This window comes from Dendropsophus ebraccatus, unplaced genomic scaffold, assembly GCF_027789765.1.
Source record: "Dendropsophus ebraccatus isolate aDenEbr1 unplaced genomic scaffold, aDenEbr1.pat pat_scaffold_816_ctg1, whole genome shotgun sequence".
Taxonomy (NCBI): Eukaryota; Metazoa; Chordata; class Amphibia; order Anura; family Hylidae; genus Dendropsophus; species Dendropsophus ebraccatus.
The window spans coordinates 1-17,049 of NW_027210415.1; the positions used below are offsets into that span (position 1 = coordinate 1).

The 17,049-nt window shown below is 40.5% G+C and overlaps 1 protein-coding gene across 1 annotated transcript in view; it reads right to left on the reverse strand.

Annotated features, from left to right (window-relative positions):
• Positions 1-357: 357 nt before the first annotated feature.
• The window catches only part of LOC138780354 (rho family-interacting cell polarization regulator 2-like), a gene marked incomplete at its 3' end in the record, with an annotated part of 51,945 nt that continues 35,253 nt past the window's right edge, over positions 358-17,049 (reverse strand). Inside the window, exons 2-10 of the mRNA XM_069956692.1 lie at positions 13,915-14,041; positions 11,606-11,761; positions 10,073-10,151; positions 9,861-9,884; positions 5,809-5,862; positions 4,700-4,849; positions 2,835-2,898; positions 1,521-1,564; positions 358-483 (exon numbers count right to left, since the gene is read on the reverse strand). Coding sequence (XP_069812793.1) covers positions 358-483; positions 1,521-1,564; positions 2,835-2,898; positions 4,700-4,849; positions 5,809-5,862; positions 9,861-9,884; positions 10,073-10,151; positions 11,606-11,761; positions 13,915-14,041 — 824 coding nt within the window. The remainder of the gene's footprint in view (positions 484-1,520; positions 1,565-2,834; positions 2,899-4,699; positions 4,850-5,808; positions 5,863-9,860; positions 9,885-10,072; positions 10,152-11,605; positions 11,762-13,914; positions 14,042-17,049) is intronic.

The following is a 17,049-nucleotide window of genomic DNA, read 5'->3' on the forward strand; positions in this document are numbered from 1 at the left end:
GAGAGTTAGGCCCTGTTCTAGAGGTCATGGAGGGTCCCAGAAATTGGACCATCCCCTGCATTCAGACCCTTATCTCATATCCCATGGGTAAGACGTTTCTGTAACCAGAATACCCCTTGAAGGAAAAAAAAAACAAACCACTGTATGTATTTACAAATGAGTGGCCACTTCAGACACTAACTAAGGGTCTCAACAATGGAAACAAAAAGGCAGCACACTGGAACAGGTATAGTGAAAAGATAATGAACCATTTATTCACCCATTTGTGCAACCTTTTCCAATCATGTTACTTCTGTTATATTATCCTCTATATAAAAGCAGTTGTGTAACAGAAACCATAAAGATCAATATACATACCTTAATAGATATTAAGCTGTTAATCAGAGGTACAAAAAACATTTCATCACCATCCCAGCTCTGCTTTCCATTAACCTCTATTTTGCCTTTCAGTTTCCACCTCTGTCTTCCATATCTCATAAATATCTGTTAAAAAATAAAGTTTTAAATGTTATAATTCTGTATCCTTTATATATCCTTTATTTGTTAAATAAGACCAAAATGAAGAGAAACACTGCCTGCAATATGTTTACTGTTTCAAGTGTCAGAAAAGTCAATCAATACACCTTCAAGTTAAGGGTTGAGTTTAAACAGGATACAAGTAATCCAGCTACTTCATAATAGCAGAATATGACTGAATGTGAAACACAACCGGAGAGATGGATATATCTTCTGATGGGGGCTAAAGTATAGACCTGTATATAACCAGGCCTAAAACATTTACAGCTTTTTTTTCCAGGTCTACTTTACAGGCAGGTGTTGCCCTCTACTGGATGCTGAGAGGTTGGAACAGTGTTCATGAAGCAATGAGTTGTACAAGCTTCGAAAGTAAAGCAAGTCACGCAACACTGGAGAAATATTGTGTCTCTCCCACCTACTAAAGTTGCGTCATTTGTATACTTGTGCATCCAAGTATGGGTGTTCTTAATACATTTGAGATGTGGGCTAAATCAATAGATATATTTGGAGAAAAAACAAGAACCAATATCGGTATATTATAAAAAGAGTCCAAATATTTAGAGAAAACACTTACCACAAATACAGCTGTGTAAAGAAGTTATAGCTATGTGTGCAAGTTATGGCTAATTGTGATGGGCGATTTTGACCGAGTGAAGGATTGTATTTTATGCTTCTATAATATATTAAGGTCCACATAGACCTTGTAGTTTTGTTGTGGCGAGTTCAGTTGTCTATATAAGATGTATAGGTCTCTCCTGACCGACCACTTACAGATGATGTCTGTGAAAATACGGGTTGGGTTCGATGGAAAATTACTACCTGTTCTGGGAGAGATCACTGATTCAGTTTTTGAAAGTATATGGCCGCCTGATTACCTACAGCTCGAGCTTCTGTAAGTCATTCTTGACCATTATCTGAATAATTGTTGTTAATTGTTCCCATGTAAAACTATATATTTCATGTAAAACTATATATTTCATGTACTAAGTCAATAATTCACCAACCTCATACTGGTCTCCTGGACACAGACGTGCAAAACCAGCTAGGCCTATAAGTAAAAGGAGGTTTAGTTCTTATGAGGACAAAAGAAAACCTTTAACAGCAAGTTTAAGTACCTATACTGAATAAAAGTATTGAAAGTCAGTAGTAAGGGTATGTTACCATAGGTGGCAGCAGTGATACACATACAAAATCTAAGCAGTGTTCAACAAAACTAGAGAAATGGATCGTTTTAGAAATCAATCAGGTCTCACAAGATTCCAGATTTTCACATGATGTGTCTACCCAACAAAGCAACCAATGTTGTAAAACATCATTTGTAAGGAAAAATGCAAAATCATGTATCCGCTTATGTATCTATGAATGTTTTCAATAATCTAAGCGACAAATATAAAATTGACTCCTTGACCTTGTATTTTTTTCCTCTTTTGTGCTTTAAAGTGTTTCTGTATCTTACAAAAAGTTTTGACTCCTCACAAGTAGGAGACAGGTGCCACTGCAAGGGCCTTATTACACAGAACGATAATCAAAAACATAATAAAAACAACAATAAGCAGATGAAACGATTATAGGTTAATCGGTTTAGGTCGTCGGGTGCCACCCGCGATTTACTACATGTAATAGTGATATGCGCCCGAAGGCTGATGATTGCCCAAACACCCGATTCCTTATCTTTCTTCGCTCCTGGCCGCTCCTCGGCCAATCACAGACCGCAGCAGTCCCGTCCTGTGATTTGCCAAGTGGCCTTTCAGCTGACAGGCCCCTCAGACGCTGCTGCTGCCGTGATCGGGAAGCTGCGGAGCACAGGAGAGAAGACCTGGAACGGGGAAAGGTAAGGTATCAGGTGCTTGGGCAAGGGCTGCATGGACATTGCCAACAATGTCCGTGCAGCCCTTGCTGCTCAATTATCGGGCCGTCTAATAGGCCCAGTAAATGAGCGTAGATCTAGCAGATCAGTGCTTGTTTACTAAAATGATCAGGCCGTAGTCGGCCCGTGTAATAGTAACGTGAAAAGTATTTTGACATGTCACAAAGATTTTAAACAAGAAAGAGTCTTTCAGACTGGGCTGCATTTGGAAAATGACAAGTTCCTTCTTTTAAGCACAAAAATAATAACAACCTGACAATGTCGTGGCATAAATCGTCATGATAAAATTAAAGGAGGTATCCAGGCTCAGAAAAACAAGGCTGCTTTCCTCCAGAAACTGCTCTAGAATGGAGCTGAATTTTTAATCTCCAAACAAACATTTTTTTTTGCCAAATGATGCAGAACACACGTGCCATAAAATAACATAATAAAATAATAACGAATTAACTACCTTTCATTTTGATGTAGAATTCACCCAATAAATTTTCCATTTCGGACTCGACTGTGCACATATTCTGTAAAATTAGGTCGTAGAGATGTAACCAAACATAAAAACAGAAACACAAGTTATAAATCCAGCTCATACCAATAACTATATGGTTGTACTAATAGCTTACTTTACTCTATCAGAACATATGTGCCAGAACCTAAAACTCATGGGCATCTGTCAACATGACAACACTTCCTAGATTCACAAAATGTCTAATCCTCACCAGCTTAAAGTGAATCTGGCAGCAGTTAAGCTATCAAAACTGCACACAGCCAGAGAGGGAACAGATACATAACTGCTGTTTAATGCCTGGCTGCCACTTCAGGAGGCAAGATCTCTTCATTCCATACACTGGGCTCCCTGTTTTGAGAGCTTTGCAAGGTCCACAACCTATTATTGACTGCTCTAGCGTCCTGTCAAAAAACTGATTGAGCAGTCAATCATAGGTGGAAGTCTCTTAAAGGGGTTATCCAGCGCTACAAAAACATGGCCACTTTCTTCCAGAGAGTCCCACTCTTGTCTCCAGCTTGGGCAGGGTTTTGCTGCTCAGTTCCATTGAAGTGAATGGAGCTTAATTGCAAACCGCACCTGAACTGGAGACAAGAGTAGTGTTGTCTCTGAAAGAAAGTGGCCATGTTTTTGTAGCACTGGATAACCCCTTTAATACATGTGGGAGGGGGGACTATACACAGATTAAGAAAGCCTGAATCCTAGGCACTTCTAAAGCGAAAAGTCTACAAGTATGGATCCGCTAGCCTCAGTGTCTGCTAGCCTTGATGTCTATTTAGAGCTGTCCACAGGTTTGATAGCTCAGAACAGCTGACAGAATCCCTTAAAATAGCATCAGTAATAGGTGTACATGTTTCTTCCGATTCTAATTAGGAGAAACAAGAGGCCTCATTATCAAAACTACAAATCCGATACAGATTTAGGTCTAATCAGGTACTCATTTAGTGTTGCTCTGCATAGCAGGTTTCCTCTGCTACCATTAATAACTATTTTGGATTGATTATCTAAACAGTTTAATAATGGTTAAGCCCCTATTACACGGGGCAACTGTGAGCTCCTGTCAGCGCTCTGTTGCTCCTCGTTCCCCGCTTGTTGCTGCCGCAGAGGGTTGAGTGCCAGGTGTGTGTGTGTGAAGAGAGGTGCGGAGGGGGGGGTTCTGCCCGGGTGATTACTTGATCGTGCGGGCAGCCAGTAGAGGATAGCGGCAATCTGCTGCCGCCGCTCCTATTACACGATGTGACGGCAGAAGATCGCTGCTATAGGAGTTGTTCTCTTTTAACATGTTAAAAAACAAACGACTACAACACTCAGCCGACATCGTTCACGTAGACTGATTGTTGTGTTCTATTACACAGGACGATAATCTTTCCGTGTAATAGGGCCTTAAGACTGCCCCAGCAACCAGAGTTCTGCCTTCATTTTTTTTTTTACCTTTAACCTATGTTGAAAATTTAGAGCTGGAAGATGGTGTAGCCCCGGATATGTCCCAGGCCATGTGTAAGCCCTATTCCAAATAATTGGACTGGTTTGGAACTCAGAGGGTGAGGGACATATTGAGGGCATTACCATGGTGTCACCTGTGGCTGCATGCCCTTCTGCACAGGGATTTCTTTGTGACCAGTAGCCTTTAAATTGGGAGGTAATCACTAATTCAAAGCTGTAACACAACTCTACTAGACTGCTTCTGCCTGGTCACTGAGGAAACGTATAACCTAAATGCTCATGCCAGGCATCAATGGTGCTGTTGCTCTCCAAACTCTCAAAATACATTTTGTAAAGTGAGGAGTAAAAGGAGCGGATAATATTAAAGTACCTACCTCAGTGTACTCCTTAAAACTCTTACTTATTTCAGACAAACTCTCCCGAGCTGCCTTGCTTGAAGGTGAAGCAGCAAATGCCTGCTTCATTTTACATGCCCCCTCACGTAGGCGCCTTTGGATACAATAAGCTTCATATAGTTCATCAACCTTACAAAAAAAATAACAATAAAATATATTATATACACACACATATACATAGATACATGGTTATTTGTTGAATGAGAATAGACTGTCACTAATGGTTATATTAAGCTGCATTTTATTTAGCCACAAAGGTATTTGACGACTAACATTTTGTAGGTACAAAGCATTGAAAATACTTTGTCTTGAGGGTGTGGGGACTAAAATAACAAACATCTAACTTCATACTCAAAAAATCTTAATGTCCAAAAAAAGGACATACAATTCTATGAGCTCAATAAGGAGCCTAAAAGTTGTAGCACCTGTCTATATGTTTAATAGAAGAAATAAAAAAAAAAAATTATGGAATTTCTGTTCCCTAATAAAGCGTTCACAATTAAAGCAAACAGTATCAGTTTTCAATAAACAGGAAGGGTGCTTAAAACATTACAGGACCCAGGGCGACAGGTGGCACCAGAGAAGGAGAAGCAGAATGTGCTGCATGCAGAAACGTCACCAACCACAAGACAGCTGTATACCCTGCTATTTAGTAGGAAAAACTACTCTATTTATAGCAGCTCTGCCCACTGAACTGTAGCCGAGGAGAAGCACAAAGGCAATAGGAAGAATATGACATGCAGTTACCTTCTTAGCAATTTACTTTATTTTGCTGCATCTGCAGGAGAAAAGATAAGCTTCCATTGTCCCTAAAAGCCCCAAACACAGTCTTATAGTATGAGATTCCAATCTGGCCTGATCTAACATTCTACAACCAAATCTTCCAGGGTGTGGATCCACCCAGTCTCTAAAACACAATACCCCCTAAAATTCATGTGGTCAGTACAATTTGCACATTAGTGAAAATGACCACTTATATGAGGATCATACAATGGTGAGGCAAGCTGTTCATCTACTATAGACATAAAAAAAATATTATATTTTCATAATAGTTTGATGGCTGTCTCCATATTTCTGATTCCCATTACCTTACTCATGTGAAATTCCAGTCGTCTTATATATCGCTCAATTGTCTTGATTTGCTAAAAAAAGAAAAAAGAAAAAAATACATATTTATTGCTTCTGGATGATGTGGTGGTTAGAAAAAACAAATGCTGTCTAAACTGGGCTGAAAATATTTTATACTGTGTCTGAATTATAAAAATAACCCTACAAGCATCCCGGTTTTCTAAGCAACAGTATATTTTAATGTATATATTAATATAAAATTATATATTAAACCATAGGCAGCCAACAGGGGATGTGCTGCTGACAAAAATGAAAGGTTGCACCCCTGACAATTACCAAATGTTGGTTACATCTGGCCATGTAGGAAAACCGCACCAACGGATTTACACAAACATAATATGGGCATATATTTGTGCCGTAGTATGGCTTCAAGTCCCGTCCACAGGTCTACTGACATGAACTGACAGCATTATAGGAATCTGCGGAGCATTAAATTTGGGTAATTAAAGGAGAAGCATTGTATTGCCCCTCAAAAGTTATACAAATCACCAATATACACTTATTACGGTAAGTTATTATTAAGTGCTTTTTTTCCCTGCACTTACTACTGCATCAAGGCTTCACTTCCTGGATAAAATGGTGATGTCACGACCCGACTCCCAGCGCTGTGCGGGCTGTGGCTGCTGGAGAGGATGATGGCAGGGAGACACAGGGCACTGGAGGGACACTGAGCATCCCTCTGCCATCATCCTCTCCAGCAGCCACAGCCCTCACAGCTCTGGGAGTCGGGTCGTGACATCACCATTTTATCCAGGAAGTGAAGCCTTGATGCAGTAGTAAGTGCAGGGAAAAAAGCACTTTATAAGCATTTCCCATAATAAGTGTAAATTGGTAATTTGTATACTTTTTTGGAGCAATACAATACTTTAATAAAAATTTTTGCTGGACTTCTCCTTTAACACAATCCAATTAGAAAATAAAGTATTCATAAAGGCACACACTCCGATGCGTTTCAGAGTAAAAACTCCTTAATCATGGCATTGCCATGCCAGGAAGTTTATACTCTGAAATGCGTTGACGTGTGTTTTTATGAATACTGGATGATCTTCATATCTACTAATAAAGCTTGAAGTTTTAACATATGTTGAGCTGGACATATCTTCATTTTCTAATTGTATACCGCAAGAAAAGAGGACTGAAAAATTGGACTGCACCTCACAAAATGATATAAATAAATAGAAGTTTTTATTATACATAAATGCCGGGAACAAACAAATCCCTGATTCATCCCTGAGGAAGTCTATGTGACGGAACGCGTGGGATGTTCTCTCCGATCCACTGAGAGATGGCCATATGTGGTTGTATTGCACTCACCCCCTTTTCCTTGTACCTTGTTTGCACTTGCACTTTCTGATTACTTGCATTGTCATGATGTATTTATCTATGTGATTCAGTGAGTTTTAGCACAGGGGATTTGAGATATTACTGTGTTTGGTCATTGTATATATTTATTTGCTCTAAATTTAGTTATTAATTCATACACTTATTTATATATTTATCTATAATTCATTTATCTATTTATTTCTTGATAATGAGTATGGCCATCATCTAATACATTTTCCAGTGGTTCAGGCACCACCTGGCCGTATTGGGGCCGGTGGTTTGGTGGTATATATATATTTTTAATTGTTTTTTATGTCTTTTGTTTGTTCCCGGCATTTATGTATAATAAAAACTTCTATTTATTTATATCATTTTGTGAGGTGCAGTCCAATTTTTCAGTCCTCTTTTCTTGCGGTATACATGTATTCTTGGCTGTTAGGATTTGCACTCATTTTTTGATCGGTTTCCTGGTGCCAGTCCGTTTACTACATTATTCATTTTCTAATTGGACATTCACCAATTCGGCATCTTCCATCTATGCTCCTTTCCTGGGACCCAACATTATACAATCATTAACACAATACAAAAAGTGTGTGCTATGGTCGAGAGCATCAAACAGGCACAACACTAAGGAGTGCATTCAAACAGGTGAAGGCAAATGTGAGTCCGCCCATACTTAAAGGGGTAGTGCGGCGCTAAACAATTATTCACTAAATAACACACATTACAAAGTTATACAACAGTTATGTTCAGTTATGCACAGTTATGCTCAGCCAATCGCGGCTGAGCAGCTGATGACGCGGCAGAGGGCGGCCGGCAGGAGGGACGGTCGGAGAGGTTCGGCCGGCCGCCAGAAGATTAAATCATTGTCACAAGATGGCAGACGGGGGTCGAGACGGATCAGGTGAGTATAGAGCACTACACTTCCGGGTCTAGCGTGGGTGGGGGAAACACGGGGAAGGGGGCCATTCACTAACATAACATACATTACAAAGTTGTATAACTTTGTAATGTGTGTTATTTAGTGAATAATCGTTTAGCGCCGCACTACCCCTTTAACCCCAAAAAAGATTCTCCAACTTCATCCACTAATGAGTCAGCGCCCTGACATTCCATTCATTAGTGGATGAAGTTTGGGTCATTAGACCAGGTATGAGACCTGGAGACAAAAAAATATGGGTGCCAAAAAGTGTATTATGATTGTGTGAATCCAGCCTAACTCCAGATCATTAGTCAGCCAGCCAGATCATTAAATAGCCCTGTAGAATGTAGTTGCATGGGGAGAGTTAGAGTTAGATGTGTAGCATAGAGATCCTAGTCCCAGGGCTGCTAATATGAGATGACACTGTAATAAATATACAGTATAATATTACACTACAATAGTGGAATAACATTACTGCACAAGATCATATGGTCCACTTATAGTGGACTATTTTTCAATTTTTATCATGCATAGTTGCTTAGGCATAACATGTACAACCCCCAAAAAAAGAGCTAAAATAGGTAAGTGCCAACTATGCTATATGGGCATGTTACTTAACATAAAGTCCATTTTTCACACTCTTAAACTAGGATTATTTCTTTACTGGAAGCCACATGCTCATTGCGAAAAAGGAAGGATTTGTTTCATAACCTTTAACAAGAAGTCAGTTTTGCAAGTGGACCTAGAGTCTGACGTCTCATCCACTAGGTCACTGTTGCTAAAAGGGCTGCTAGTTTCCCCTTGCTGAACACACGAGCAGTGCATAAATACCTTTACCGTTGCTGTGTGAAACGCCATGTTACTAAAAAAAAACACATTCTTTTCCCCAGGTGCACAGTGTCACAGCGGTGGATCTGTGACACGGTTAGCTCTCCAGCCATTGCTATATCTTCAGGCCGCCACCAACTTCCTTTAGCTGTCAATCATTATGAAAGAGGCGGGTGGTGGCCTGAAGATACAACAGCAGCCAGAGAGATAAATAACGTTTTTTACCAACACTGAAGGTATGTATGCACTTCTCGTGTGACTGGCAACAGAGAAACTAGCAGCACAGAGATCTGCATATCCATGCCGGAAGTTTCCCTTTAATGCCTAAACCATACAAGAATTATTGGTTAAAAACAAAACAAAAAAACCTTTTGGTATATTACAGTACAAAAAAAAAAAAGGAGTAAATAATTTTAGTGACTATGCAATTACTGATGATAGTTGCATATTACAGAAATGCACAAAAATCTAACATGTTTTATGTGTTATGAAATATCTAATTCATTGCGGTAATGATATCTGTTAAACAGGTATTTCCATCTGGCGTGGTTATGCCCTACGCCATAGTTATGCCTTAGGCCATAACTAAGATCAGGGGGAAGGGAGGGGGGCTGAATGCTGGGCCCCCCTGCAATTTTAAAAACAGAGACTCTGAGATACCTGCAGAATAGAGCTGCGAGTTGCAGGGGGTGAGATCCCCTGCAATCTTTTAATTATGCCCTATCTAGTCCTCCAGGAGGGAATATCACTTTACATTTTTGTGGCAAATCATCTTTGACGTACATGTTGTCAACACCTATTTTAAGGCTGTCACCTGTAACAGTAAGCTATATTTAAAGAGGTAATCAACAGTAAGAGTTTCTTACATTGGTAGTATGCCTTATAAAACTATTGCCAAGCCACCCCCACCAAACTGCAAAACACGTAATAGCAGCATACCTTGTCCAGATCATATAAAACCCCCTGCAATGAAAAAGGATATATGTTAGTGCAGGTAGAAATAAGATTATACTAAATTACACCGATGTGGAGAAAGAATGCAACATGCCTAATGTCTAGGATACATTACTGACAACATGACCGCAGTAACATGGCGGACAAAAGCGGTTGTGTGTGGTAACCACAAGTACCCACGTTAACAGCCGACTTACCAATCTGGAATTTCTCTTCATGTCTTTTAGTTGGGCAGTCAGCTTGTCTAGCTCCGTCTGATGAACTTCCAGATATTCACTAACAAGAGAAATCAAACACCAGGCATCATTGTTGACATGTGAAAAAACAATAGGTAGAAATCAGCCTATTGAAAGAACTACAGCTTATGGATAATTTACAGCCATGGGAGCCTTCCTTCAGCTGGAGATATTAACAGGTAGCATTTCACTACAGCTTTTATGGAATAGGTACTGCATCTTACTGCAAAGAATTTAGCATGTTCTGAGGAAACCCCTGCAGCTCTGTACCTGATGACCGTGCCGCTGTGCCTCTTGTGTCTGTCAGCCCTGCTGTTTTTGTTCAGTTGGGTTAAAAATGACCAAACCCACCCCACCAGACCGCTAGAACCATTTGTTTGATGACAGTAAATCCTTAGCAGTCATGTCTTTTAAAATGTGCATACTGGCGTGGCCTACAGTGTCTATGCCCCAGGTCTGCCCAGGTCTCTCTTCTTCCCCTCCCTCCTCATCATTATAAATGCCCCAAGGCAGGATTTCTATTCATTGCTTGTTTAAACAGTGCACCTGTGTCGCTATAGCACATGTGCACTGTTTTAGACGAAAAATGTCTGGGGGTGTTCCTAATGAGGAGGGTTGGGAAGAATAAAGGAGAGGCATTGCAGACGTGCGGGACAGACACTCTAGGCCACGCCAGTATGACACAGCTCTGCAAGTTTTAAAAAAATCATTTCTTGCTCTTACCAAGGCACAGAGTGCATTTTAAAAAGATATGACCGCTAAGAATTTACTCTCATCAAACGGGTGGTACTAGCGGTTTGGTGGGGTGGGTTAAGGATAGTCCACTTTAAGATCAAATATGCAAATGTGCCTGTTAGGAGCACTGGGGGCGGTTCCAACCCTAGAGAGAACCATTCTGCCCGCCCCAGCCTCCTTCAGTAACAGCTGCTCTATGCATATTCATGTATGTATAATCAGGCCGGTCTTTGACACACTTCCTGACTGGCCTGATTATGCATACACGAATATGCACAGGGAAAGCATCACTGAAGAAGGCTGTAGGTGGGTCGGGGAAACGCCCCCAGTGTTCCGAATGAGCAAATTTACATATTTGATCTTAAACTGAGCAAAAACAGTGAGCAAACAGAGATAAGAAGCAGCGTGGTCATCCGGTATGGAGTTGCAGGGGGATATCAGCAGATTCTTTTGCACAAGGAATAGACTATAAACAGAGAACAGGTCATACAAGAAAGTCTGAAATTTCTCCTCTTTTCAAATCCATTCCTGGTTTTTTTTTTTTACCAACTGCAACCAAAACATATGTACATGTGAACACAGCATTACTGTGGGGAATTCCATTCAGGAAAAAAAAACATTAAATGGGGCCAATGCAGGTGCAGATCCCCAGAATATGAAACTGCACATCCCAGAAGAAATCCCTTTGCTTTAGATTTCTGCCGCCAATTTTCCCATCTATAATAATCATTGTATGAAGATTTTTATATTTATACTTACTCAAGACCATTTTTTAGGGCACTGTAAATTTCTTCTACTCTCTCCGGTTGAGGTTCTTTGGAAGAGCTGCTGTTTTTGTGGCCCAGATTATGCATTTTCTTTTGTTTTGCTTGGGGCTTTTTGGGGACTGAAGAATTCCCAAGAAATGAATTACATCTGTTAAAAAAGGCAAGATATACAAGTATTGCATTACAGGGAACTATTCAAATTTAAACATGCCCGGGATAAGCACAGATTGAACCTACGGCAAGAGACTCCCAGAGAAATATAAACAAACAAGTAAAAACACAAATATCACATTGTAGAGATAAAAAAGGGGTGCTAAATCGATTACTATTCTAATAGAAGCTGTGTAACAGGAAAACACTAAGGGAAATTCCTATGCAATTCATTTTGCATATATTATATATAATATATATATATTTTTATTTTTTTAGTTAAAGGAGGCAGCCATACTGGAGACACACTTCTTGTACTGACCGTATAGACAATGCAGCAGGGTGTGTATGCTGTAAAGCAGCTAAAATGAATGTGAGCCGATTGATTAGAAATGTCATAGATCATTACAGTCTCCAGGATGCTATGGTGTAGGGATGCCCTCCCTAAAAAAAATGGGAGTAACAAGGAGGATGCATACAGGGCACTAATGTGAATGTATAGTGTTGCCATTCTACCCTATCTAGAGCTCCAGAAGTACCATGATAGATCAGTGGTTAGCCAGTGTTAGATAAACATGGCCACTTTCTTCTAGAGACAACAAGACTCTTGTCTCCAGTTGAAGTATGGTTTGTATTAAAGCGACTCTGTACCCACAATCTGACCCCCCAAATCACTTGTACCTTCGGATAGCTGCTTTTAATCCAAGATCTGTCCTGGGGTCCGTTTCAGCAGGTGATGCAGTTATTGTGCTAAAAAACAACTTTTAAACTTGAAGCCCGTGCCAAAATGGTAGTATCTGTGCCCTTACTTTGCACCACCCCTCAGTCTTGCCTCCCCACCCTCTTCTTCATTAGAAATGCCACTGGAACATTTTCTGCATGCTGAACATTGCACAGGTGCTTAACAATCCAGCCCATGTGCCGGACTGACACAGGTGGGGAATAGGAGGCAATCTGCCTGGAGCATTCCTAATGATAAGGAGGGTGATGAAGAGGGTGGGGAGGAGGGACGGAGGGGTGGTGCAAAGTTAGGGCACAGATACTCCCGTTTGGCACGGGCTGCAAATTTAAAAGTTGTTTACCGCAGGACAGATCTTGGATTAAAAGCAGCTATCCGAAGGTACAAGTGGTTTGGTGGTGGAGGGGGGGGGGGGTCAGATTGTGGGTACAGAGTCGCTTAAATGCTACATTAACTTCAATGGAACAGAGTTGCAAAACTTCACCCAAACTGGAAACAAGAGTCGTGTTGTCTCTGGAAGAAAGTGGCCATGTTTTTCTAATGCTGGATAACCCCTTTAACAAACCTACACTAACCAATGTTAACTTTCTTGCCATATTTCCCCCCTGATCAACTATTTGCAGATTTCCTTGAATTGCAAGATGGGTGGAATTTTTTTTTTCAAAATGGGATTGCGAATGCTAAGGCATGTAATTAAAGGGTACTCCCGGCTGAATGTTTTTTTTTTTTTACTTCTATTTTTCAAGTGGAGTGGAGTATTCTTTCCAGTGTGACACAGTGCTCTCTGCTGCCACCTCTGTCCATGACAGGAACTTTCAAAACCAGTAGAGATTTTCTATGAAGATTTGCTACTGTTCCTGGACAGTTCCTGTCATGGACAAAGGTGGTAGCAGTGAGCACAGTGTCAGACTGGAAAGAATACATTAATTCCTGCAGGACATAGAGCAGCTGATAAGTACTAGGAGATTTTTAAACAAAAGTAATTTGTACCATAAAAACCTCCCTGTCCTAAACATAATTTATGCCCATAAGCACAATATAATTACACCACTGAGCCTAGTATTCACACCCCGTTATACAATAAAATTCCAGCCAAATCTAAGTGGCATAGCAAGAAAGCAGAAAGGTAATCAGGGCAGAAAGGCAATCAGCACAGAAAGGTAATCAGCTATTAAAAGCCTTTTAATTTATGGATGACCCTTTAAATGTATTAATTTTTTATAATAAATTTCCTTTAATATGGCACAATTACACATAGAAAATCTGTGAGTTAGCTATTAAATAGACCTGACAGGTGACCTTTAAAACAACTCTTAATATTCATGATTGACCCCTGCAACTGGCAAATAAGATGGTATACTCCCGAATGCGGCTGCAGGAAAAAGCAAAGTAACCAGCATATTGTGACTTACCTAGATCTCCTTTCTGGAATGCCACTGAAACCAGCAAATGACTGACTTCGAAGAATGCCATTAGGCCCTCCTGGGGGAAATGTTGGAGAGCTCACTGACATGATATCAGGGCTTCTAAAAGATAACTCTGAAAAACAATCCAGACTTGGTTTTAATGCACATGTAAAACTAATACAGTAAGAAGCTTTCTGTGTAATCACATCTGATAAGTGAAGCCTGAGCAACGATTTAAGGCAGTGATGGCTTTGTACCTTGGGGAAGAAAAGGAGGGTGCAAGAGAGTTCATGCAGAAAAGGTTTCTGTTCTACAGTTATTACAGCCAAATGAGATCATCTTTAGATCTTTATTTCTAGAACCTCTCTAGCTGGTAGAAAATACTAACATAAAGGGATTGTCTAGAAAGCAAAAGACAGCTAAAGCATTCTGCTCTGCATTGCATGTGGCTATATCTTATAGCTGCTGAGTGCTGCCACAACATCATGGACACTGTGTGGCTCTCTCACATTCTGTGTGTGTGGTATCACCTGGAGGCCATGGTCGGGACTTCCAAAAATTATGGTGTATTTACACAGAAAGATTGACAGATTTTTGAAGCCAAAGCCAGGAACTTTATTTAAAAACAGGAGAAATCTCAGTCTTTCCTTTATGACCTGTTCTCTGTTTAATGTCTGTTCCTGGCTTTGGCTTTAAAAATCTGTCAGATAAATCTGTGTGTAAATGCACCATTAGAAGTGAGTGCCAGGGAGCATTAGGAACCTGTATATAGCTAAATCATTTATAGGGACGTAGCACTTTATAAAGAAATGGCACATCATAGGAAATAGACCTGTTAAAACATCCTAATGCACTTAATTCAAAGAAGCCCAATCCAAAGTACATAATTTTTTGTATCATACCCCTGCATTGTTACATCACCTTCAACCATCCATCCCTAAAGCTGGAAACACACAGCAGTTTTTTTTTTTTTTTTTTTTTAAATGCCACTTAAGTGCCAAAATGAGAAGTGGATTCAAATTAAATAGAAAATATAAAGGGAGGACTTGTACTTCTCTTTTCTGTTGGATCCACTTCTGGTTTTGGCACAAAAACTGCTGTGTGTGTTTCCAGTCTAACACTTGTTAGCGATGTGAAGATGCAACCTGCCTAACATTTCTGGACAAATACCATAATAATCCTATACTGGGAGAGGGTCCAAACCCTTACAGGTGGTGACTGACTCCTCTTCCCCTACTACCCTGTCTCATAAATCTGCTTCCCCACCAATTGTCAAGAAAGGAGTCAAATTAATACTTCATATATTTACTGCAGCCAGAGGCCTAATAGCCAGAAAAAGGAAGCAGTGGACTCCTCTTTCTCAAAGGAGCTCTATACTAAGGTTCAACATGTCCAACTGAGGGTACATCTTACAGCCTTACTTAAAGCAAATGTACCACCAGGTAATTTGCTATGGGCTTTTTACATGAATGGATCAGCGCTGGTGAGAGGTTGTGTGTGGTCCCCTTTTTGATCGCCACCCAGTTCCCGCAAACAGAGTCGGTCTATTCCCAAGCACCGTCGGGGTATGAAGCACTGGGGGTGGGTCCGCTGGCCCCCAGTGTGACATATCCCCTCCCTTCTGTGACATGGCTCCATTACAAGCAATTGAGTAGCTCTACCTAGGCTTTCAGTCGTACTTAAGTGCTTTAACTGCTCTGCACTCTTTTCTTTTTACCACAGTTCATAGAGTAAAGCTGAAGCAAAGTTGAACATGTTACATAGTTACATAGTTACATAGTTACATAGTTAATACGGTTGAAAAAAGACACATGTCCATCAAGTTCAACCAAGGAGGGGATGGATACAGGGAAGGGGGAGGGGTGATAGGTTCTATACATATGCATTTATATTATTTTGGTCTAAGAACTTGTCTAGCCCTGTTTTGAAGCCCTCTACTGTTTTTGCTGTGACCAGATCCTGTGATAGACTGTTCCACAGATTCACAGTTCTCATGGTAAAGAAGACTTGTCGCCTCCGGAGGTTGAACCTTTTTTTCTCCAGGCGGAGGCAGTGCCCTCTTGTCCTTTGAGGGGGTTTTACCTGGAACATCTTTTCCCCATATCTCTTGTAGGGGCCATTTATGTATTTAAATAAATTAATCATATCTCCCCTTAAACGTCTCTTCTCCAGACTAAACAAATGTAATTCTTTTAATCTCTCCTCATAACTAAGATGCTCCATTCCCCTTATTAGTTTAGTTTGCCCGTCTTGTACCCTCTCCAGCTCTAGAACATCTTTTTATGAATCGGATTCCAAAACTGGACGGCATACTCCAGATGAGGCCGCACCAAAGCTTTATAAAGCGGTAATATTATATCCCTGTCCCGTGAGTCCATGCCTGTTTTAATGCATGACAATATCCTGCTGGCCTTAGAAGCAGCTGACTGACATTGTGTGCTGTTCTGTAGTCTATTATCTACAAGTACACCCAGATCCTTCTCCATCAGCGACTCTCCCAGAGTAACTCCCCCCAGGACATATGATGCATGTGGGTTATTAGTACCAGGTGCATAACTTACATTTATCCACATTGAACCTCATTTGCCAAGTGGACGCCCAAACACTCAGTGTGTCTAAGTCATCCTGTAACATCTGCACATCCTCCATAGACTGTACTGTACTACAAAGCTTGGTGTCATCTGCAAAGATAGAAACATTGCTGTTAATTCCATTCTCAATATCATTAATAAACAAGTTAAACAGAAGAGGGCCCAGTACTGACCCTTGGGGTACACCACTTATTACCGGGGACCATTCGGAGTAGGAATCATTGACCACCACTCTCTGGGTACGATTATTAAGCCAGTTTTCAATCCAGTTACACATTAAATTTTCCAAACCGATAGACTTTAACTTACCCATCAGACGTCCATGAGGAACTGTGTCAAACGCTTTTGCAAAATCCAGGTACACGATATCCACAGCCGCGCCGCCATCCAGGCTTCTACTTACCTCTTCATAGAAACATATCAGGTTGGTTTGACAGCTTCTGTCCTTAGTAAAGCCATGCTGGTTATCACTTATAATACTATTAGCCACTACATATTCCTGGATGTAGTCCCTTATAAGCCCCTCAAATAGTTTCCCCACAATGGACGT